This window comes from Schistocerca cancellata, chromosome 12, assembly GCF_023864275.1.
Source record: "Schistocerca cancellata isolate TAMUIC-IGC-003103 chromosome 12, iqSchCanc2.1, whole genome shotgun sequence".
In the NCBI taxonomy this organism is placed as follows: Eukaryota; Metazoa; Arthropoda; class Insecta; order Orthoptera; family Acrididae; genus Schistocerca; species Schistocerca cancellata.
This window is the reverse complement of record NC_064637.1, coordinates 47482794-47507607: the sequence shown is the minus strand read 5'-3', so window position 1 is coordinate 47507607 and position 24814 is coordinate 47482794. Positions and strand designations below refer to the sequence as shown.

At 43.3% G+C, this 24814-nt stretch overlaps 1 protein-coding gene across 1 annotated transcript in view; it reads left to right on the top strand.

The window, feature by feature from the left end:
• Positions 1-24814, top strand: part of LOC126109440 (uncharacterized) — an 841290-nt gene that overhangs the window by 580242 nt on the left and 236234 nt on the right. Inside the window, exons 5-6 of the mRNA XM_049914471.1 lie at positions 11165-11287; positions 22360-22621. Of these exons, the coding sequence (XP_049770428.1) occupies positions 11165-11287; positions 22360-22621 (385 nt within the window). The remainder of the gene's footprint in view (positions 1-11164; positions 11288-22359; positions 22622-24814) is intronic.

The following is a 24814-nucleotide window of genomic DNA, read 5'->3' as shown; positions in this document are numbered from 1 at the left end:
TACCTCTTTAGCAAGTTGTAAGACAGTGGTCCCAACCTTACTGAAACCATTGCCCTGCAGTGCCATCAAATATACTGGTGTCCAAAGTTTAAGCAACAAACTGCTACACTACTGGCCATTACAATTGCTACACCACGAAGATGACGTGCTACAGGCGCGAAATTTAACCGACAGGAAAAAGATACTGTGATATGCAAATGATTAGCTTTTCAGAGCATTCACACAAGGTTGGCGCCGGTGGCGACACCTACTACGTGCTAACATGAGGAAAGTTTCCAGTCGATTTCTCATATACAAACAGCAGTTGACCGGCGTTGCCTGGTGAAACCTTGTTGTGATGCCTCGTGTAAGGAGGAGAAATGCGTACCATCACGTTTCCGACTTGCGGTTAATCGTATCGCGACATTGCTGCTCGCGTTGGTCAGGATCCAATGACTGTTAGCAGGATATGGAATCGGTGGGTTCAGGAGGGTAATACGGAACGCCGTGCTGGATCCCAACGGCCTCGTATCACTAGCAGTCGAGATGACAGGCATCTTATCTGCACGGCTGTAACGGATCGTGCAGCCACGTCTCGATCCCTGAGTCAGCAGATGGCGACGTTTGCAGGACAACGACCATCTGCACGAACAGTTCGACGACGTTTGCAGCAGCATGAACTATCAGCTCGGAGCCCGTGGCTGCGGTTACCCTTGACGCTGCACCACAGGCAGGAGCGCCTGCGATCGTGTACTCCACGACCGCGTGATGGTATGGCGTGCCATCGGTTACACGCCTCGGTCACCTCTTGTTCGCACCGACGGCACTTCGAACAGTGGACGTTACATTTCAGATGTGTTACGACCAGTGGCTCTACCCTTCATTCGATCCCTGTGAAACCCTACATTTCAGCACGATAATGCACGACCGCATGTTGCAGGTCTTTCTGGATACAGAAAATGTTCGACTACTGCTCTGGCCAGCACATTCTCCAGGTCTCTCACCAACTGAAAACGTCTGGTCAATGGTGGCCGAGCAACTGGCTCGTCAGAATACGCCAGTCACTACTCTTGATGAACTGTGGTATCGTGTTGAAGCTGCATGGGCAGCGGTACCTGTACACGCCATCCAAGCTCTGTTTGACTCAATGCCCAGGAGTATCAAGGCCGTTATTACGGCCAGAGGTGGTTGTTCTGGGTACCGATTTCTCAGGATCTATGCACCCAAATTGCATGAAAATGTAATCACATGTCGGTTCTAGTATAATATATTAGTCCAACGAATACCCGTTTATGATCTGCATTTCTTCTTGGTGTAGCAATTTTAATGGCCAGTAGTGTATTTCCCAGTCCTGTGTGTTATTCACGATATAATGATACAAACTGTCAACAAGTGTCGTTACGATCGTTTTTTGCACGGAAGATGGCATTCCGATCAACGGACAACCACGCCAGCAATGACGTCAGGCACCTATCAAGTGGTGTAGTCTTTGCAGAGTAGTCCCACATCCTGAATCGCTGTGTAAACACTCACAGACGATGCAGTATGGCACAGAGAAGACGCCTGCTGTGTAGGGCCATAGGAAGAATGGCCCCAGGAGAGTCGCAAAAATGACGTGGCCCGATGGCTTAATGTGAATCGTTCTGCTGTTTCTCGGATGAGACGACAGTTTACAGATACCGGAACTGTATCCTGGAGAACAGGACAGGGCCGACCACGAGTGACATCAGTCCTGCACTGCAACTGACCTCGCTGTATCCCCTGGGCGTGTTGTATCGAGGCTTCACCAGAGTGGCATTTATTGTCGGAGACCTGCTGTCTGTTTACCTCGGGCTCGTCTTATCAGAAGGGAACGTCTAGAGTGGAGCCGTCAACATGCCACGCGGACGGTCGAACGGTGGGCCAATGCTCTTTTCACAGACGAGTCCTAGTTTGGTCTGGAGAGTGATTCTCGACGGATTCACAACTGGAGAGCATGATTTCGGAATCCAAACATAGTGGAAAGAGATCGATATCGAGGTGGTTCCCTAACGGTGTGGGTAGGGATTACGTTGACCACTCTAACACATCTTCATAAAATTGTTTGGGTGAATCAGCAGGTTTTTACTGTCCGCCCCTGGTAGCTGAGTGGTCAGCGTGACAGACTGTCAATCCTAAGGGCCCGGGTTCGATTCCCGGCTGGATCGGAGATTTTCTCCGCTCAGGGTCTGGGTGTTGTGTTGTCCTAATCATCATCATTTCATCCCCGTCGTCGACGCGCAAGTCGCCAAAGTGGCGTCAAACCGAAAGACTTGCACCCGGTGAGCGGTCTACCCGACGGGAGGCCCTAGTCAGGCGACATTTTTTTCAGCAAGTTTTAACTGTTGTCAGGTACCGTGAGGGTATCTCGGAATCTCATGCGCGGCTATTGCGAGGTGCTGTGGGTCCAGGCGTCGTACTGGTGGACAATAATGCTCGACCTCATGGAGCACTGGCAGTTGATGTTTTTTTTTGGAAATGGAAGATATAGCACGCATGGCGTGGCCTGCCCACTCTCCCGATTTGAATCCCATAGCGCATGTCTGGGATGCACTACGGAGACAAGTTGCATGACGTCAGCATCCAACAATTAACTCTCCAAGACTAGGGAGCAGCTCTGCAGGAAGAATGGGCGTTACTGCATCAACATGAGATTAATGACATCATTCAGAGCATCGCCCGTCATTTGTCAGGCCTGTATTGCTGCCAGAGGTGGTCAACCCCATACTGACAAGGGAACCTCCCCGTCGCACCCCCCTCAGATTTAGTTATAAGTTGACACAGTGGATAGGCCTTGAAAAACTGAACACAGATCAATCGAGAAAACAGGAAGAAGTTGTGTGGAACTATGAAAAAAATTAGTAAAATATACAAACTGTGTAGTCCATCCGAAGATAGGCAACATCAAGGACGATGGGAGTCTAGGAGCGCCGTGGTCCTGTGGTTAGCGAGAGCAGCTACGGAACGAGAGGTCCTAGGTTCAGGTCTTCCCTCGAGTGAAAAGTGTAATTTTTTATTTTCAGTTTATGTGACAAACTCTTATGTTTTCAGCACTTTTTTGCGAGTGATTATCACATCTACAAGAAAACCTAAATGTGGCAAGGTAGAAGAATCTTTTTACCCATGTACAAGTTAGGTGGGTCGACTACATATTCCTGTCATGTGACGCACATGCCGTCACCAGTGTCGTATAGAATATATCAGACGTGTTTTCCTGTGGAGGAATCGGTTGACCTATGACCTTGCGATCAAATGTTTTCGGTTCCCATTGGAGAGGCACGTCCTTTCGTCTACTAATCGCACGGTTTTGCGGTGCGGTCGCAAAACACAGACACTAAACTTATTGCAGTGAACAGAGACGTTAATGAACGAACGGACAGATCATAACTTTGCGAAAATAAAGAAAGTAAAATTTTCAGTCGAGGGTACATTTGAACCAAGGACCTCTCGTTCCGCAGCTACTCACGGTAACCACGGGACCACGGCGCTCCTGAGCTCACATTTTCCTTGAAGTTGCTTATCTTGCGCATGGACTACTCAGTTTGTGTATTTTACTAATTTTTTCATAGTTCCACACAACTTCTTCCTGTTGTCTCAATTGATCTGTGTTCAGTTTTTCAAGGCCTATCCACTGTGCCAACTTATAACTAAATCTGAGGGGGGTGCGATGGGGAGGTTCCCTTGTGAGCACATTAACCAGTTGTCAGAATGTGTGACTGATGACCACAGCAGTTAAGTCCCATAGTGCTCAGAGCCATTTGTCAGAATGTGTGTTGTAAAAAAAGGACATTTTTGACCACCGTTATGCATGTTGCAGTTGTTTACTTCTGTATTCTTTACATTTTTCTACCTTACTATCACCCGTTTATACTGTTTTGTGGCAAAATAAACGCACCCTTGCAAAATTTCTGTTTGTTGCTTTAATTTTGCACACTAGTGTATTTTGTGTCACCCCAATCCTCCCCCCCCCCCTCACACACACACACACACACACACACACACACACACACACACACACCCACACACACACAGACACACACACACACACGCTTGTATCCTCCCCTCACTGTTAACAGTTCCTCAGAGAAGTACGTTAAGTAGCCACATTGAGAGCTGACATTGTTACGAAACATGCTTTCTCTGTACTACTCCTCTACTTAGCGGCTCTTGCTTCACCCCGCATCCTGCACCTCTATCCAAAATCAGATTGAAACATGTGCACCATACAAATGTCTACTGATTGCTGGACTCCATACTTCTGAACTGGCAGAAATTGGAAGACTTCAGGCTTTGAGGCTTATCACTGGCACTAATAATAATATTTACAGATATTATTGTTATTATTATTATTATTATTATTATTATTATTATTATTAGAGTGTAGGACCTGCAGTTTGTTATGTTGTCCAGTTACTTAGTTCCTTTAATAATAAAGGAACTAGTGAATAGTGAGCCAACCTACTCTACTCCAGGAACTACCAACAACTGGAAGAAGTCAGTTTCATGAGATGTTTAAGCGTATGCGGTGTATGGGTCTCAGTTTTGCTGTCATAGACGCGTGATGCGAAGTACAAATTGTTGTGTCTAGACAAGACAGCCTAGACACAATGAGAGGAAGCCGAAAGGCACGCGCTTAAACTCACGCAGGCTGGCGTGAGGTCTGAAACAGGATACGTAATGAATGCTATAAAGAAAAGTACGTAGCTTCTGGAATACTTAACTTTAATCCACATTTGTAGAACATCGCTCTTGATGATACATTAATAGAATCTCAATGTCAATTGAATACGGCGCCTTGCTAGGTCGTAGCAAATGTAGCTGAAGGCTATGCTAACTATCGTCTCGGCAAATGAGAGCGTAATTGTCAGTGAACCATGGCTAGCAACGTCGGCTGTACAACTGGGGCGAGTGCTAGTATCTGTCTCTAGACCTGCCGTGTGGCGGCGCTCGGTCTGCAGTTACAGACAGTGGCGACACGCGGGTCCGACTATACTAGCGGACCGCGGCCGATTTAAAAGCTACCACCTAGCAAGTGTGGTGTCTTGCGGTGACACCACACAAATTATGTGTGAGATGGGTGGCCTAGTGATGAAGATGAGACATAACAGTAGTGATCTTTTAAAAAAGATGAAGTTTCACGACCAAAACGCAATCTAAGCGTTTTGTTTTTGCCCCTCGGGCGGTATTTACCCCCGGTTGGGAACAACTGCTCTAAGAGAAGCTGATAACCGTCCGCGATGGATTCTTGGAGTCACGACGGTCGACATTGAGAATAACGACGTGTGATGATGCAACTTCTACCTTATGAGGGAGAAGGTGGTTCTTCCCCCCTTATGGCACACGTGCTACATGAAACTGGCCCGGTCACCCCAATAACTCCTGTTCAATAGCCATTGATTAGTGTCAGTTGTTACGTCATTGAAGACACAAACCATGTTGTCCAGTGGAGCTGTTTAATCACAAAAGCTATGTCGCTGAAATCATTCACTGCTTAGGTAACCCAAGTATAGCCGTCTTCTTGTGGGTGTACTTTTACTTCGCTGAAACCGATGAAGGCGAGGAAGTAAAAGCTCTTCAAAGACATTGTGACTGATCGCTTTCTTCTTCGACAATGTTGGTACCGTAACGCTTCGGACACATTTTTACCATAAAACTTACAAAAAAATTAGTGTGTGTTTTTTTTCCAAAAATCTTTAAGACGTGGTTGTATCGAATCAGCACATTTTTCATAGAACTCATGCTTCAATACCACCAAATGCGGCATGTTCACTCCACAGAGATATAATCGAGTGCGGCGTCTTAGTTTGCTGCTATGAGCTAGTCACAGTATATGACACTTGAAGTCACGCAAACACCACCGTCTCGTTACGCGCATAAACAGGGTGCTTTTAATTCATCTTGCACAAGTGGTACAATATCTTCTAGTAAAATCACATTGGCTTCGTCAGCTCACAACCAGATTATCACCTGTCAATCTAACCTAGATCTCGGACTACACGACAGATATCTATCACTGCAAACTTAATTCTAGAACATAGTTAAAAAATTGAATGAATGTTGCAGTAAAGATTGTCAGCGGTCAGTTTTACTATCAGAAGCGAGTTTCCGTGGTGTGACCTGGCCTTGCTGTGATTGGTTGATAGAAGCAAACTGAGCAGACGCCGTATTGAATAACAACTTTATGCAATATTTGATATTTCTCGCGTTTAAGCTGGCTGCTGTGGCCGAGCGGTTCTAGACACTTCAGTCCGGAACCGCGCTGCTGCTATGGTCGCAGGTTCGAATCCTGCCTCGAGCATGGTTGTGTGTGATGTCCTTAGGTTAGTTAGTAAGTCTAGAGGACTGATGACCTCAGATGTTAAGTCCCATACTGCTCAGAGCCATTTGAACCATCTCGCATTTAAACTTGCGTGTTACGAAGGTATGCTGTTTCGACGCAACACTGCGTGAAGATTTAGAGAACCAGCATTTGAAACTGACTGCCGAACAATTCCACTGTCGTCAACAAACATTGCATCTAACGACCACATTGTGATACGAGAAATTAGGGGTCATGCGGAGGCATGTAAACAGTCCTTTCTCCCTCGCTTTATTTGCGAGTAGAACAGGAAAGGAAATTACTACTAGATGTACAGAGTACCCTCCGCCACGCACCGTCCGGTGGCTTGCGAAGTATCTAAGTAGATGTAGATGTGGATGTAGAAGATTCCTCAAAACCGTACATGTTATTACGATTTATGACGCATAAAAGATCGTGGAATGCGATGGCAGCGGATTCAAGTTTTAATTTACTGCTCCTTTAAGTGGGTAACAGCCTTAAGTTTGAAAGGAAAACACTTCTTCAGTTTGAAGATGCTAGTGCAGAATTGTATGAATTGCTGCCCAGTAATTTCTAAACACTCTTCAGGTTTGAGCAGTTATGTGGCTTTCGGTCTTAATAATTTTTCTCTCTGCTGTAACAGTCTGCACTTACGAAAATGTCTTTCTTGATTTTTACCGAGCAAGGTGGCGCAGTGGTTAGCAGACTGGACTCGTATTGGAGAGGACGACGGTTCAAACCCGCGTCCGGCCATCCTGAATTAGGGTTTTCGTGATTTCCCTAAATCCGGTATGGTTCCTTTGAAAGGGTACGGCCGATTTCCTTGCCTATTCTTCCCTAATCCGTTGGGACCGATGACCTCGCTGTTTGGTTCCCTCCCCCAAACCAACCAACCTTATTTGAGCGGATTTGCAAAGTTCAAAAAATGGCTCTGAGCACTATGGGACTTAACTGCTGAGGTCATCAGTCCCCTAGAACTTAGAACTACATAAACCTAACTAACCTAAGGACATCACACACATCCATGCCCGAGGCAGGATTCGAACCTGCGACCGTAGCGGTCGCGCGATTCCAGACTGTAGCGCCTAGAACCGCTCGGCCACTTCAGCCGGCTTTCCAAAGTTAATGTCACATGTTTTGGAACTGTAGATGCTGAAATGTTGTGGTACTATCGGGAGCAGTTTATTCCAAACCTGAAAACATATAGAAAGGTATTGCCTAGAAGCATCCAGTATATTGTTGTCAGCTTATATGTGTCTGTATAACATTTTGCAGACACAGTTCAAATGTATCAAACACACTATGCTGCCCTCACGGCCACGATGCACGGTGGAGTCATTGTTTGATCATTGACTGAGTATTATTACGAATTTTCTGAAGAAGAGAAATTTGTTAACATCGAGTATAGATTTAAGTGTCAGGAAGTCGTTTCTGAAAGTATTTGTATGGAGTGCAGCCATGTACGGAAGTGAAACGTGGACGATATATAGTTTAAGAGAATAGAAGCTTTCGAAATGTGGTGCTACAGAAGAATGCTGAAGATTAGATGGGTAGATCACATAACTGATGAGGAGATACTGAGTAGAATTGGGGAGAAGAGGAGTTTGTGGCACAACGTGACTAGAAGAAGGGATCGGCTGGTAGGGCATATTCTGAGGCATCGAGGGATCACCAATTTAGTATTGGAGGGAAGCGTGGAGGGTAAAAATCGTAGAGGGAGACCAAGAGATGAACACACTAAGCAGATTCAGAAGGATGTAGGTTGTAGTAAGTACTGGGAGATGAAGAACCTTGCACAGGATAGAGTAGCATGGAGAGCTGCATCAAACCAGTTTCAGGACTGAAGACCACAACAACAACAACAACCACCACCTTGAAAGCAAAATTGGCTGTCAGATGTAGCAGGAAGGCCAACTAACATGACGGTTACTACTCATAAATGCGTCACAACTTCCATAAAACGAAAACCGCATTTATGAAACAGTTTTTCGCTGTCGTGTTTGCAGGTTAAAGCCTAAAGCGGTTTTGCTAGGTCAAACAAATATCGGTTTTTCTAGGATAAAATTAATTCATGGGTTCAAATAAATTTTACTATGCTTTCCCGTTTCGATAAATTAATTTGTCATCTTCAGAATTATACTGGAAAAATAATACTACAGTTGCTGAAAATTACAGCCATGAATAAAATTAATATCATTTTACCGATCGTCAGTTGTTTCACCAAAATGGCGTCTGGAAATCAGCTGTTCCAGTTCCTGATTTAGTCAGGCCAATGACTGTTCCCCTTCAGTTAAATGTTGCAGGTAGGTATACATTACATAGCGCGCGCGATCTTTTTATGACACTCATTGCCTTCCGCTTCTCAGCTTATCCATGTTTGTCCAGTGTTTTTCCTCAAGGCGCCACCTTCTAGTTCCCAACCTGGGGGTAATTACTCCTGAGGGGTAAAAACTAAATGATTCGATTCTGTTTCAGTCACGAAACTAAGTTATTTTCAAAAGGTCATTACTATTATCACAATTTTGTAAGAGTCTTAAGTTATCAACTACTACTTTTTTCAGTTAGTAGCATTAATACGATTGAGGTTATAGGTTCCTCACGTAGTCCACCCACTACACACATATGCTGTGCTTTGTCCCGTAAGTAGCTGATGATAAAAGTAAGACAGATATTTAACAAATGCTAAATATGTCAAGAAAATATCTTCTCCGAGTTATAGACAGTACCCGCAGTTGTCCACAAATTGCCTCATTACTCGCTTCGAAACACATAAATGAGTTAATTGACACAGCAGTAACTACAGGGTGATCAAAAAGTCAGTATAAATTTGAAAACTTAATAAACCACGGAATACTGTAGATAGAGAGGTAAAAATTGGCACACATGCTTGGAATGACATGGGGTTTTATTTGAACCACCCCATATTGCTAGACGCGTGAAACATCTCTTGCGCGCGTCGTTTGGTGATGATCGTGAGCTCAGCCGCCACTTTCGTCATGCTTGGCCTCCCAGGTCCCCAGACCTCAGTCCGTGCGATTATTGGCTTTGGGGTTACCTGAAGTCGCAAGTGATCGACCGACATCTCTAGGGATGCTGAAAGACAACATCCGACGCCAATGCCTTACCGTAACTCCTGACGTGTTTTACAGTGCTGTTCACATTATTCCTCGACTACAGCTATGGTTGAGGAATGATGGTGGACATATTAAGCATTTTCTGTGAAGAACATCATCTTTGCTTCGTCTTACTTTGTTATGCTAATTATTGCTATTCTGATCAGATGAAGCGCCATCTGTCGGACATTTTTTTAACTTTTGTATTTTTTTGGTTCTAATAAAACCCCATGTCATTCCAAGCATGTGTGTCAATTTGTACCTCTCTATCTACAATATTCCGTGATTTATTCGGTTTTCAAATTTATACGACTTTTTGATCACCCGGTATATAAGGGCTAGTATAGTACTGTACCCAGTGTTTTTGTTATTATTATTATTATTATTATTATTATTATTAGAGTGGTCATCAACAAAGCCTGAAGTCGTCAAATTTCTGCCAGTTCAGAAGTTAGGAGTGATTTACGAACACTAAGTATAGAGCATACATTTTATCTTGGTTGATTTTAAATGGGTTGCAGTGTGCAGGCCAAGCAAGTATCGCAATGGAGAGGAGTAATGCAGGAGAAGTGTGTTTTGTGGCAAGTGTCTACCCTCACTGCTGATAGCTTTCTTATCTGAGAAGGAGCTGTCGGTAGTACTTCGGATGTACCACGAATTTCTTCGTCACTCATTCTAACATCCCCTCCCCCCCTCCCCCTCTTTCACCCACACACACACACACACAAACACACACACACACACACACACACCGACAAAAATTGTCATTCATCTTTCATAATCAAAAAAATAAAAGTGTTCCAAGAAAAGTGTTTCATTCTACAGTTTATCTAGGTGCTAAAGTTGATGATAATGTGGCGGATTATGGGGGGGGGGGGGGTACTAGCTAATATCTTATTGCAATCAGGGGTAATGGTGTAAGAAAGACCATCGGTTATCGTCCATTCGTTGGACGTGGCCATACCAAACTCTCCCTTTCTACTTAGCCAGTTTTATTTGAAATGTTTTGTGTGCTTCTCCCATTTGTTGTAAAAGTGACGCCCAAGTATTTAAACGTGTAGACATATTTAGACTTACAGAATCCTGCATCCAGAAGGTCTTGGTCCTCCTCATTTACTAACATGTATTCTGTATTTTTTGTTTTTGTAGTTGGGCCCCATTTTGAGTATTCCTCGTGCAGTTTCCTGAATATTTACATAACTGGAGTCTTCTTTGTCAGCTACTGTCAGGACGTGGTCGTTGGCGAAGAATGAAACATGCAGTATTTCTTCTCCAATGGAGATTCCCAGTCCAACAATTTCCTCTTCCAGTTTTGCAAAATTTATTCAAGTATCCTTTAAATAAAGGCGATTCTAATGAGCACCATTTTTAGATCATTATTTACAGAGAATTCTTGGGGATTTTGTAGACAATTTCGTGCTCAAGCGGATATTCCTATTTCTCCTCGCTGCACAGAAAGTCAATCCGTCCATATTAGCAGAAAATTTGTAAAAATAAGACGGTAACGTGACAGCCCAAGTGGGTTTCAAAAGCGGATGTGCGTTTAATCGAAGCGAAAGCCGACTGTAGAAATTGCAACCCGGCGAGTCGATACTGAAGTGTTTACATGACCTCAGCTTATGAAATCCGGGTTTGGGAGCCCGATGCAACTTAGTGATTATGTGTCTATGTTTTCAAGAAACAATTTTCTCTACATTTCGTGTGCTTACAAGGCCATTTTGCCTGTGTGTTGCAGTACCAGCAGATGACTACGACAGAGTCACTCCTGGCGAGACTGAATCTGATGCCAAAGCCAGTAGGACATTGCAACAAAGAGGGCACTATGCAGGAGCCAAAGGAAGAAGACGAGAAGAATGAGGTGAGTCACAGAACCATGAGATGCAAGTTTTATTGATAATTTACATTGTTCTTTTAAATATCGACTCAGTAATCCGATGTAGTTCGTTTAGGAGGAGAATGCATATAGTTTCTGTTAGGAGTTCATTTGAATTGAAATGCAGTTGTGAGTTGATTATTATGGGTCTACACCTTTTGTGGTTGGAATTCGAGGCGATAGCTAGAATTAAAGACTTACAACTCAGTTACTGTACTGCATGGGAATATTGCTTCCTTTCCGCAAGATCCGTGTCAGTAGAGGGCGTGACTTCAGTCCTGGCGGAAGGAAGTTGTTTTCGTTATCTACAGGCAGTGATAGCGCCTCTCGCGGTAAAAGCACGAACTAGCAGAAGCTGTTTACTGTGATACGCTTTTATCTCGCTGTGAGCGGGTATTCGAAATCGAAAAGAGGCGTATCAGGTCGCTGATAATATTTGTTATGCATCAGTATTATTATTTGGCATGGAGATACTGGTGACAGATTTGTAGCGTAATCTGAGGTCTAGGTTATATTGAAATGTGTCAGCTTTACTATGCTTTAGAGGAGCCAACGAATGAGTAGCAGCTTTGGTACTTACTAAAGAATTCATTAATCAGCGAGTGAACAGAGGTACCGGTAACGTACGTTTCACACTGTGAATCATACAGGGAACTGCAGGATTATGTTTCTTGTGGCACATACTCCAGAACTTTTGCGATTACGACTCTTTAGTTTCGTATTGTATAGCAAGGAACGTAACAATGACGTGGTATCATTCACGATTCTGGCATTAATTAGACCATTTTAATTTCCCATGCAGCTTAATCCGTTCCAGTTTCTATCCAGTAATTTGCATGTTTTTCTTGTTGTTGTGGTCTTCAGTCTCCTTAAATTCTCACCTTTTTACAGTTTCTTCAGATTTAATCTACAGTTCATAACCAATAGATTGTGGTCAGAGACCACATCTGCCCCTGGAAATGTCTTACAATTTAAAACGTGGTTCCTAGATCTCTGTCTTACCATTAGATAATCTATCTGAGACCTTCCAGTATCTCGAGGCTCTGTGCAAAATTCAACCAGGCAGATTCCTCTTTCATTCCTTACTCCCATTCCATATTCACATACTATGTTTCCTTCTCTTCCTTTTCCTACTATCGAGTTCCAGTCACCCACGACTACTGAATTTTCGTCTCCCTTCAATATATGAATAATTTCTTTTATCTCATCATACATTTCAACAATCTCTTCATCATCTGCGGACATAGTTGGTATATAAACTTGTACTACTGTGGTAGGCATGGGCTTTGTATCTATCTGGGCCACAATAATGCGTTCACTATGCTGTTTGTAGTAGCTTACCCACACTCCTACTTTTTTAATTCATTATTAAACCTACTCCTGCATTACTCTATTTGATTTTGTATTTATAACCCTGTATTCACCTGACCAAAAGTCTTGTTCATCCTGCCACTGAACTTCACTAATTCACACTATATCTAACTTTAAATTATCCATTTCCTTTTTTAAATTTTCTATTTCCTTTTTTAAATTTTCTAACCTACCTGCCCTATTAAGGGATCTGACGTTCCACACTCTGATCTGTAGAACGCCAGTTTTCTTACTCCTGATAAAGATGCCCTTCTGAGTAGTCCCTGCCCGGAGATCCGAATGGGGGACTATTTTACCTCTGGAATATTTCCTGCCCAGGCACTCATATGTAGATTTTCTGTGGGTTTCTTGAATTACTAAAGGCCACTACTTCCTTTGAAAATGACACAGCCAGCTTTATTCCTCATCTTCTCCCACTCAGTGTGTGGGTACTTCTCTAATGCCCCTATACCTAGAGAGATGATAAACTATAATGTTCCTTCCTTCCTGAAGATTTTCAAGTCTTGTGTTTCATCTCGGTATTGAGTAGATGGTACAGAACATATTCTAGGTTCACAGTGCTATTAATTAAATAGTGGAAAGGATGTCATTGTAACAGTGTTAACTGGATTTCCACAATTCCCTACGTGGTCCTCCTTGCATAGTTATGAGATTGACTGGCAAATATTTCCTGCATGTGACACAGTCCAGTTTACAATGAGTACATCAACAGAATTGGGATTTTTAATTTCATGAAACACTCAGTGGTTTTTTCCTTTTTTTCTTTTCGCCTCTTATCATATACCCATTTTTGTTTACTTTGTTTTAAAGCTTCTTGTCTTGTGTGCATTGTGTTTAAATCACACATAACAGACATTTGCGGTTGGCTTGATATGCCTTTGAATCCTCTAGAGTCATACGAGGGTCACTCCAAAAGAAATGCACACTATTTTTGTAAAAATACAGTTTTCATTCTGCATGTGTGAAAGTTTTACAGTGTGTAGATACATTCTTCCCACTTTTTTTCAAACTTAGTTCAACCTATTCCCGTGCATGGCACCGTCACAGCATGTCTTCAAGACGGCTGCTTCACTTGACGTTCATCGGAAGCAACGTGCTGTCATAGAATTCCTGTGCTTTGAAAACGAGACAGTGGGAAACATCCACAAAAGGTTGAAAAAGGTGAATGGAGATGCTACTGTCGATCACAGTACATTTAGTTGGTGGGCAAGCAGGTTATGTGATGAAAGCGGGCACAGCAATATTGAGGATTGTCCTGCAGTGGCAGGCCTCGTACTGCACACACTTCAGACAATGTGCAGAGAGCTAACGAATTGGTGACTGTTGACAGACGCATCACAGTGAACGAATTGTCACGCCATGTTGGGATAGGGGAAGGAAGTGTTTGCAGAATACTGAAAGTGTTGGTGTTAAAAAAGGTTTGTGCCAGTTGGGTTACCAGGATATTGACAGTGGCTCACAAAGAAACAAGAAAACCGGTATGCAGTGAACTTTTGGAACAGTAGGAGAATGGTGGAGATGAATTTCTTAGAAGAATTGAGACAGGTGATGAAACATGGCTCCCTTATTTTTCACCAGAGACGAAGGGGCAGTCAATGGCATCATGAAAATTCACCCAAGAAAAAAAAATTCAAAACCACACCACCTGCTGGAATAGTTATGGCTACGGTTTTTTTCGATTCTGAAGTACTCTTGCTTGTGGACATCATGCCAAGTGGAACCACCATAAATTCTGATGCATATGGGACTACACTGAAGAAACTTCAAGCTCGACTGAGCCATGTTCAACCTCATCGGCAAAGCAGGATGTTTTGCTGTTGCACGACAATGCATGGCCACATGTCAGTCAAAAAACCATGGAAGCGATCACAAAACTCGGATGGACAACACTGAAACACCCGCCTTACAGTCCTGACCTGGCTCCATGTGACTATCCTCTCTTCATGGAACAAGGTTTGAAGATGATGACTTCCTTGTGCACGTTGCCAAACAGTGGCTCCAACAGGTTGGTCCAGAATTTTACCATGCGGGTATACAGGAGCTGGTTCCAAGATGGCGTAAGGCAGTTGAGAGGAATGGAAACTATGTGGAAAAATGAAAATATTGTTCAAAAAGGATGTATCTACACACTGCAAAACTTTCAAACATTTAGAATAAAAGATGGATTTAAAAAAAAAAAAAAAAAAAAAAGTGTTCATTTCTTTTGGAGTGACCCTCATATAAGAAAACGTAATAGTCATATTTTTATGAAGATTATCATCTAACTTTCACTGAGTTACACATTCCATTCTCCATTCCACCTCCACTTTTCCTGCCATAAGTCTTTTGTGTGTTCTGATGGAGCCCACCAGATTTTCTCTCCTGTGCCAATTTCTTAACCTCAGTGTAGCAATTACACCCAATGGCAGCGTTATTCTGCAATGCATATCCAGTGCTTTGATTCTCTCCTTTTCCAGTTTTTTCGCAATCCATTATTCACTTCTATAGGGTATTCCACATACACATTCTCAGAAATTTCTTCTGCAAGTTAAGGTCTATGTTTAATGCTAGTGGAATCCTTTTGATAAGTAATGCTCTATTTGGATGTGATAGTCTGCTTCATTTGCTTTCATTTGTTCATCTGCCATGCATTATTTTGCTTCACTTTTTCTAGTACTAAAATTATGAAGTCAAGTTCGCTCCTAATCTCATTTCTGCTGCTCCTCGATACTTGTGTCTTTCTTTGGTTTATCCTCAATCCATAGTTTGTGCTCATTAGACCGTTCATTTCATTCAACAGGTCCTGTAATTGTTCTTCATTGTCATAAAGGACAGAAATGTCATCAGTGAATCTTGCTAAACTTCACAGGGGGCCGTCCGTGCACTGCACTACAGACCAGGTTTTAGCAATTTGTCTCCATGTCAAGCAGAAAGATATGAAATGTTATAAATGTTTGATTTCCCCACATATATGAATCTTGAAACTTCCTGGCCGATTAAAACTGTGTGCCGGACCGAGACTCGAACTCGGGACCTGTGCCTTTCGCGGACAAGTGCTCTACCAACTGAGCTACCCAAGCAGTGCACAATCCGCTGCAGAGTGAAAATCTCATTCTGGATATATGAATCTTGGTTGTCATAACAAAAGACACGTATTACTCGTGTTGTGGGGTAGCCCTTTTTTCATTGCCTGCTTTGGCCTCATTATAACTTTTCTAATATAATTATATATGGCACTTTCACTATGTATGTTACAATATTATTAATGATTTTACTCAAAAATCGAGTACAGTGTATGGTGGCTGACTGATACGTAGCATAGCTCGACATCTAGGTTTATTGGCAGGTGACTGGTTGTAAGTTTTTTCTCTGAAAATAGCAACTGCTATGTTAATGTTTTACATTAAATGCTTATTATCTCTTCTGCAGTCAGTATGAAAACATATTGTTATGTGATTGGCTATACAAATCAGCTGGTTTGCTATCTTAAATTACAAGTGTTCGTGACAGGTGTTACCAAATACCAACATACTTATTATGAACTCTTCGAAGCTAGCGTGTGGATGACCCCTTATAAACTTTTACCACGAATCTTATTATTGATATCTTTTCATTCTGAGTTTTAATCTCTCTCCTGAACTTTTATTTCTTTGTTTCATTGCTTCAATGATATGCAAAGTGTTTGGAAATTCCTGTTACAAACTTCTAGGACTTGTAGAGGGGAGTGAGGACATAGTATTTTGAATGATTGTTCCCATGCTGCAGCCTTTTGAGAACGTGTTTGTTAGGTAGGAATGCAACAGGGTAATCATTTTGAGGGTGGTTACGTCAGATGGCTGATGTCATTTGATGTCTGATCTACCTCTCTGGCCCTGATTCGAGCCTCATTCACGTGTCTGTGAATGTTAGAGTAATATGGTTGAGTACATGTTTGCAAAATACAGTGACACGATCCTTCTGAATGTCAAAAATCACGGTAACGGGAGAGCTGCACATCGTCTTTATCGAGATTGTTTTCCACAGTGTCAGACTCCATCACATACTATTTTTGCCACCTACCTTCACTGTAAGCAGGTGTGGCTGTTTTGCTCCAAGGAGACACCGCACACCCACATTAGGGGAGGCCATACTGCGTTGTGTTGAAGAGAACCCGCCAACGAGTGCACGAACAATTTCTTTGGCTACTGATGAGTGGAATTGTAAGACAAGTGATGTACTGGGTCATGTCTAATCAATTGCTTTTAAAAGTAGTTGCATTACTAACGTGTCTTCAAACAGTTGTAGCATGGAAATGGTACATTTCTGGACACGGTTTCCAGTGAATGAAAATATTATCCACTCACACCCCTCTACAAGTCCTAAAAGTCCGTAACGGGAATTTCTGAATTGTACGGATTGAAAAGTAGAGGAGAAAGAGTGCATCCCATGTATAGCTCCCTAAGCCTTTCATTCTTACAGTTCCCTCTAGGCTCATGCACATTTTGTATATCGTGCACACTTCCATGTAATGTATTCCAGTTTATCTGAGTTTTTTAAACATATTGCTAGTAGAGGGTGTTATTGGATGCCTCTGAAATTTTGGTTGTGGTAACAAACTAACACGAGCGAGTGGTGCACTGGTTAGCACACTGCCCTTGCAGGGCCAAAGAATCCAGTGAAATTTTTTTAAGTGCTTTATCTGATAACTGCCTTGAGCAGTTAAACAGAGAACCGACTCGTGGCGATAACATATTAGACCTTCTGGTGACAAACAGACCCGAACTATTTGAAAAAGTTAACGCAGAACAGGGAATCAGCGATCATAAAGCGGTTACGGCATCGATGATTTCAGCCGAAAATAGGAATATTAAAAAGGGTAGGAAGATTTTTCTGTTTAGAAAAAGTGACAAAAAGCAGATTTCAGAGTACCTGTTGGCTCAACACAAAAGTTTTGTCTCAAGTACAGATAGTGTTGAGGATCAGTGGACAAAGTTCAAAACCGTCGTACATTATGCGTTAGATGAGTATGTGCCAAGCAAGATCGTAAGAGATGGAAAAGAGCCACCGTGGTACAACAACCGAGTTAGAAAACTGCTGCGGAAGCAAAGGGAACTTCACAGCAAACATAAACATAGCCAAAGCCTTGCAGACAAACAAAAATTACGCGAAGCGAAATGTAGTGTGAGGAGGGCTATGCGAGAGGCGTTCAATGAATTCGAAAGTAAAGTTCTATGTACTGACTTGGCAGAAAATCCTAAGAAATTTTGGTCTTATGTCAAAGCGGTAGGTGGAGCAAAACAAAATGTCCAGACACTCTGTGACCAAAATGGTACTGAAACAGAGGATGACAGACTAAAGGCCGAAATACTAAATGTCTTTTTCCAAAGTTGTTTCACAGAGGAAGATTGCACTGTAGTTCCTTCTCTAGATTGTCACACAAATGACAAAATGGTAGATATCGAAATAGACGACAGAGGGATAGAGAAACAATTAAAATTCCTCAAAAGAGGAAAGGCCTCTGGACCTGATGGGATACCAGTTCAATTTTACACAGAGTACGCGAAGGAACTTGCCCCCCTTCTTGCAGCGGTGTACCGTAGGTCTCTAGAAGAGCGTAGCGTTCCAAAGGATTGGAAAAGGGCACACGTCATCCCCGTTTTCAAGAAGGGACGTCGAACAGATGTGCAGAACTATAGACCTATATCTCTAACGTCGATCAGTTGTAGAATTTTGGAACACGTATTGTGTTCGAGTATAATGACTTTTCTGGAGACGAGAAATATACTCTGTAGGAATCAGCATGGGTTTCGAAAAAGACGGTCATGTGAAACCCAGCTCGCGCTATTCGTCAACGAGACTCAGAGGGCCATAGACACTGGTTCACAGGTAGATGCCGTGTTTCTTGACTTCCGCAAGGCGTTCGATACATTTCCCCACAGTCGATTAATGAACAAAGTAAGAGCATATGGACTATCAGACCAATTGTGTGATTGGATTGAAGAGTTCCTAGATAACAGGACGCAGCATGTTATTCTCAATGGAGAGAAGTCTTCCAAAGTAAGAGTGATTTCAGGTGTGCTACAGGGGAGTGTCATAGGACCGTTGCTATTCACAATATACATAAATGACCTGGTGGATGACATTGGAAGTTCACTGAGGCTTTTTGCAGATGATGCTGTGGTGTATCGAGAGGTTGTAACAATGGAAAATTGTACTGAAATGCAGGAGGATCTGCAGCGAATTGACGCATGGTGCAGGAAATGGCAATTGAATCTCAGTGTAGACAAGTGTAATGTGCTGTGAATACACAGAAAGATAGATCCTTTATCATTTAGCTACAAAATAGCAGGTCAGCAACTGGAAGCAGTTAATACCATAAATTATCTGGGAGTACGCATTAGGAGTGATTTAAAATGGAATGATCATATAAAGTTGATTGTCGGTAAAGCAGATGCCAGACTGAGATTCATTGGAAGAATCCTAAGGAAATGCAATCTGAAAACAAAGGAAGTAGGTTACAGTACGCTTGTTCGCCCACTGCTTGAATACTGCTCAGCAGTGTGGGATCCGTACCAGATAGGGTTGATACAAGACATAGAGAAGATCCAACGGAGAGCAGCGCGCTTCGTTACAGGATCATTTAGTAATCGCGAAAGCGTTACAGAGATGATAGATAAACTCCAGTGGAAGACTCTGCAGGAGAGACGCTCAGTAGCTCGGTACGGGCTTTTGTCAAAGTTTCGAGAACATACCTTCACCGAAGAGTCAAGCAGTATATTGCTCCCTCCTACGTATATCTCGCGAAGAGACCATGAGTATAAAATCAGAGAGATTAGAGCCCACACAGAGGCATACCGACAATCCTTCTTTCCAAGAACAATAAGAGACTGGAATAGAAGAGAGAACCGATAGAGGTACTGAAGGTACCCTCCGCCACACACCGTCAGGTGGCTTGCGGAGTATGGATGTAGATGTAGATGTAGATGGACAGTGGTTTGAATTCCCATCCAGCTGTCAAATTTATGTTTTCTGTGATTCCCCTAAAGTGCTCCAGGCAAGTGCCATGATGGTTCCTTTGGAAAGGACAAAGCCATATCTTTCACCTATGCTTTCATAAACTGAGCTTGTGCTGTCACTAAAAACAATGTTGTCAACTGGACATTACAATTTAATCTTCCTTTCTCCTTTGACAGACTTACCTGTAGCACAGACCCAGGTCTAGGTTAGGTCTATCTATCTATCTATATCCAAATCCCGCTCCAGCTACTGCCGGGTCTGGGTGCTGATGAGTCCTCTCCATTTGGCTCGGTCCTCCTGCCACTTTTCTTCCTCCACTTGCTGCCAGGTCACACCTCTCCTTTATACAGATATTCTCACTCCCATTTTCCACCATGTTCTTGGCTGCCCTCTTTGTCTTTTCCCATCCATCTTTAGTTCTTCCATAATTCTGGGGAGTCTCTGCCCATGCGTCCTCTTAACATGCCCATACCATCTTAATCTCTTTTTTTCAATTTCTTCTCTCATACTTTCTTGTTTAAGGTCCCTTCTAATCTCTACATTCCTTACTCTGTCCATTCTTGTTTTTCCATTAACTGCTCTGAGAAATTCCATTTCCCCTGCTTGCAATCTGCTCCAGTCCCTTTCCGTCATTGTCCATTGTTTCTCCACCAAAGGTGACAATAGGGAAGTAATAATTCTTATACATAAGGAGTTTTGTTTTTTCTGAAACTTCCTTATTCCAAATCAGGTGTTTTATTGTTTGGTAGAAATTGCCTCCCTTTCGTAACCTCCTATTAATTTCGTTAGTTATTCCTCCTTACCTAGATATTTCACTCCCTAAATAAGTGAAACTTTCTACCACTTTTAGGGGTTCTCCGTTCAAGGTAATATTTATGTTGATCCCTTTCTCTCTTCCAAATACCATCACTTCACTCTTTTCTTTATTTTTAATCCACACCTTTTCATTATTTCCTTCCACGCATGAAGCTGTAACTGTACATCTACCTCTTTATCACGCCATATTACCATATCACCTGCAAAAATCATCATTTTGTCTTTTTATTTTACTATATCTAGGTTAGGTCTGAAGGGGATAATTTGCTTGTGAGTCGGTGAAGCCGATGAATGTAAATGTCAGATTAAGTTTATGGTAATATACTCGCCTAGAGCATAGCCTAATGTTTATGTTAGTGCCATATTTAAACACACTTTGCTGTGATTCACAAACTTTTTGTCATCAGAGCTAAAACTGCCTGGTAAACTTAGAAAACACATATTAGATAACAGACAAGTCTTTGAACAGTGTTTTGATCTATATTATGTACACACATAGGCTGCCCGGTTGGCCGTGTGGCCCTAACGCACGATTTTCCGGGAAGGAAGGAGCGCCAGTCCCCAGCACGAATCCGCCCGGACTTGTGTCGGGGTCCGGTGAGCCGGCCAGTCTGGATGGTTTTTAGGCAGTTTTCCATGTGCCTCGGCAAATGCGGACTGGTTCCCCTTATTATGCCTCAGCTACACTGTGTCGGTGATTGCTGCGCAAACATGTTCTCCATGTACGCGTACACCACCATTACTCTACCACACAAACATAGGGGTTACATTCATCTGGTGTGAGACGTTCCATGGGGGGTCAACCGGGGGCCGAATGGCACAATAACCCTGGGTTGGGTGTGGGGCGACGGAGGTGTGAAGTGGTCTGCGGTAGTTGTCGTCGGGTTGCGGACCATTGCCGCTGCAGCGGGGGCGGAGCCTCTCCGTCGTTTCTAGGTCCCCGGTTAACATAACATAACACAACACTCTGTTAGAAACCGATGTTAAGAATACTGGTATGTAATTTTTCGTGTCCGTTCTTCTACGCTTCGTCTAAACTTTAGCCACCTCTGCTTTTCTACAGTCGCTGGGGGCTTTGCGCTGGGTGAGAAATTCACTATAAATGCAAGGTAATCGAGTGCCCAGTGCCGTAGAATACTCTCTGCAAAACCGAACTGGGATCCCATTCGGACCAGGTGACTTATTTGTTTTCTACTCTTTCAGTTTCGTTTCAAAAATGGTTCAAATGGCTCTAAGCACTATGGGACTTGACATCTGAGGTCACCAGTCCCCCAGACTTAGAACTACTTAAACCTAACTAACCTAAGGACATCACACACATCCAGGATCGAGGGCATGTACATACATCATCCACAAACTGCGAAAAATTCTGGGGGGTGTCTACTTTGTAACTTTTACCACATATTGGACAATTTCCTTACAACATCAAGTTATGGAAAACATAATTTCCGGGTATGCAGCCGGATCCCGTCGACATTCTGCCATGATATTTCGGCCCAGAGACGTCTGGCCATCATCAGGTGAGTACACAACTACTGAAGAGCCCAGGTGCAGTCGCGGTATTTATGCCAAATCTCGCGCTTGCGAAATGTACTGGCATCCTACAGTGCATGTGTCAGGTGTTGACATGCACGGCATAGCCGAGTTGTACGTGCTGCCTTCAGGCGTGCGCGAGATTTGGCATAAATACCGCGACTGCACCTGAGCTCTTCAATAGTTGTGGACTCACCTGATGATGGCCGGACGTCTCTGGTCCGAAATATTGTGGCAGAATGTTGACGGGATTTGGCTGTATTTTAGAAGTCACATTCTGTTATGTGTTTGTATGCTGTTATTGTGTGTTCTGTTGAGAAGCAAAAACGCTTCAGACTTTATCTAATATTTATCTGTTACAGTCAAAGAATGAATTAGAAGAAGTGGAGACAGAGAGCAACTCCAGGCTGGGAGCGAGCAGGACAGAACAGCCGTCACCCGGCCAGCAGGAAGGCGAGGAACGGAGGCCGGCGCTCCCGCATGACAGCCCGATGTCGACGTCGGAGCCCGGCTGCGACCGGGACCGGCTGACCTCGCTGTACCACGGCACGTGGCCCGTGGAGCACGGCCTCTGGCACAGTGGGCCCAGCTCCCTGGGTGCCGGAGGCAGCGGCAACCCCAGGGGTCTCCACGCGCAGCTCAACGGCAGCCAGGTAGCATCTGCTGTCACTGCTGTGCTTTTGTAATGTTGTCTCTTTTGTCAGTCCTCAGTAGGTAGATGTACCGGGTGATCAAAAAGTCGGTATAAATTTGAAAACTGAATAAATCACGGAATAATGTAGATAGAGAGGTACAAATTGACACACGTGCTTGAAATGATGTGGGGTTTTATTAGAACCAAAAAATACAAAAGGCGGTTTTCTTTGCGGCGAGATCTATTTACGAAATTTGTCACCAACTGTCTCTTCCGAATGCGAAAATATTTTGTTGACACCCACCTACGTATCGAGAAATGATCATTTTAATAAAATAAGAGAAATCAGAACTCCAACGGAAAGATTTAGGTGTTCCTTTTTCCCACGCGCCATTCGAGAGTGGGAATGGTAGAGAAGTAGTGTGAAAATGGTTCGATGAACCCTCTGCCAGGCACTTATGTGTGAATTGCATAGTAATCATGTAGATGTAGATGTAGGTGTAGGTATATAATGCAAAAAACACATGTATACAGGGTGTTACAAAAAGGTATGGCCAAACTTTCAGAAAACATTCCTCACACACAAAGAAAGAAAATATGTTATGTGGACATGTGTCCGGAAACACTTACTTTCCATGTTAGAGCTCATTTTGTTACTTCTCTTCAAATCACATTAATCATGCAATGGAAACACACAGCAACAGAACGTACCAGAGTGACTTCAAACACTTTGTTACAGGAAATGTTCAAAATGTCCTCCGTTAGCGAGGATACATGCATCCACCCTCCGTCGCATGGAATCCCTGTTGCGCTGATGCAGCCCTGGAGAATGGCGTATTGTATCACAGCCGTCCACAATATGAGCATGAAGAGTCTCTACATTTGGTACCGGGGTTGCATAGACAAGAGCTTTCAAATGCCCCCATAAATGAAAGTCGAGAGGGTTGGGGTCAGGAGAGCGTGGAGGCCACGGAATTGGTCCGCCTCTACCAATCCATCGGTCACCGAATCGGTTGTTGAGAAGCGTATGAACACTTGGACTGAAATGTGCAGGAGCTCCATCGTGCATGAACCACATGTTGTGTCGTACTTGTAAAGGCACATCTTCTAGCAGCACAGGTAGAGTATCCCGTATGAAATCGTGATAACGTGGTCCATTGAGCGTAGGTGGAAGAACATGGGGCCCAATCGAGACATCACCAACAATGCCTGCCCAAACGTTCACAGAAAATCTGTGTTGATGACGCGATTGCACAATTGCGTGCAGATTCTCGTCAGCCCACACATGTTGATTGTGAAAATTTACAATTTGATCACGTTGGAATGAAGCCTCATCTGTAAAGAGAACATTTGCACTGAAATGAGGATTGACACATTGTCGGATGAACCATTTGCATAAGTGTACCCATGGAGGCCAATCAGCTGCTGATAGTGCCTGCACACGCTGTACACGGTACGGAAACAACTGGTTCTCCCGTAGCACTCTCCATACAGTGACGTGGTCAACGTTACCTTGTACAGCAGCAACTTCTCTGACGCTGACATTAGGGTTATCGTCACCTGCACGAAGAATTGCCTCGTCCATTGCAGGTGTTCTCGTCGTTCTACGTCTTCCCCAGTCGCGAGTCATAGGCTGGAATGGTCCGTGCTCCCTAAGACGCTGCTCAGTTGCTTCGAACGTCTTCCTGTCGGGACACCTTCGTTCCGGAAATCTGTCTCGATACAAACGTACTGCGCCACGGCTATTGCCCCGTGCTAATCCATACATCAAATATGCATCTGCCAACTCCGCATTTGCAAACATTGCACTGACTGCAAAACCACGTTCGTGATGAACACTAACCTGTAGATGCAATGTACTGATGTGCTTGATGCTAGTACTGCAGAGCAATGAGTCGCATGTCAACACAAGCACCGAAGTCAACATTACCTTCTTTCAATTGGGCCAACTGGCGGTGAGTTGAGGAAGTACAGTACATACTGACAAAACTAAAATGAGCTCTAACATGGAAATTAAGTGTTTCTGGACACATGCCCACATAACATCTTTTGTTTATTTGTGTGTGAGGAATGTTTCCTGAAAGTTTGGCCGTACCTTTTTGTAACACCCTGTATACATGAAGTTTCAGTTGTTTTCGATGTCTGTTGGACAAATACCATCCTGAAACGTGTTATGTCGAGAG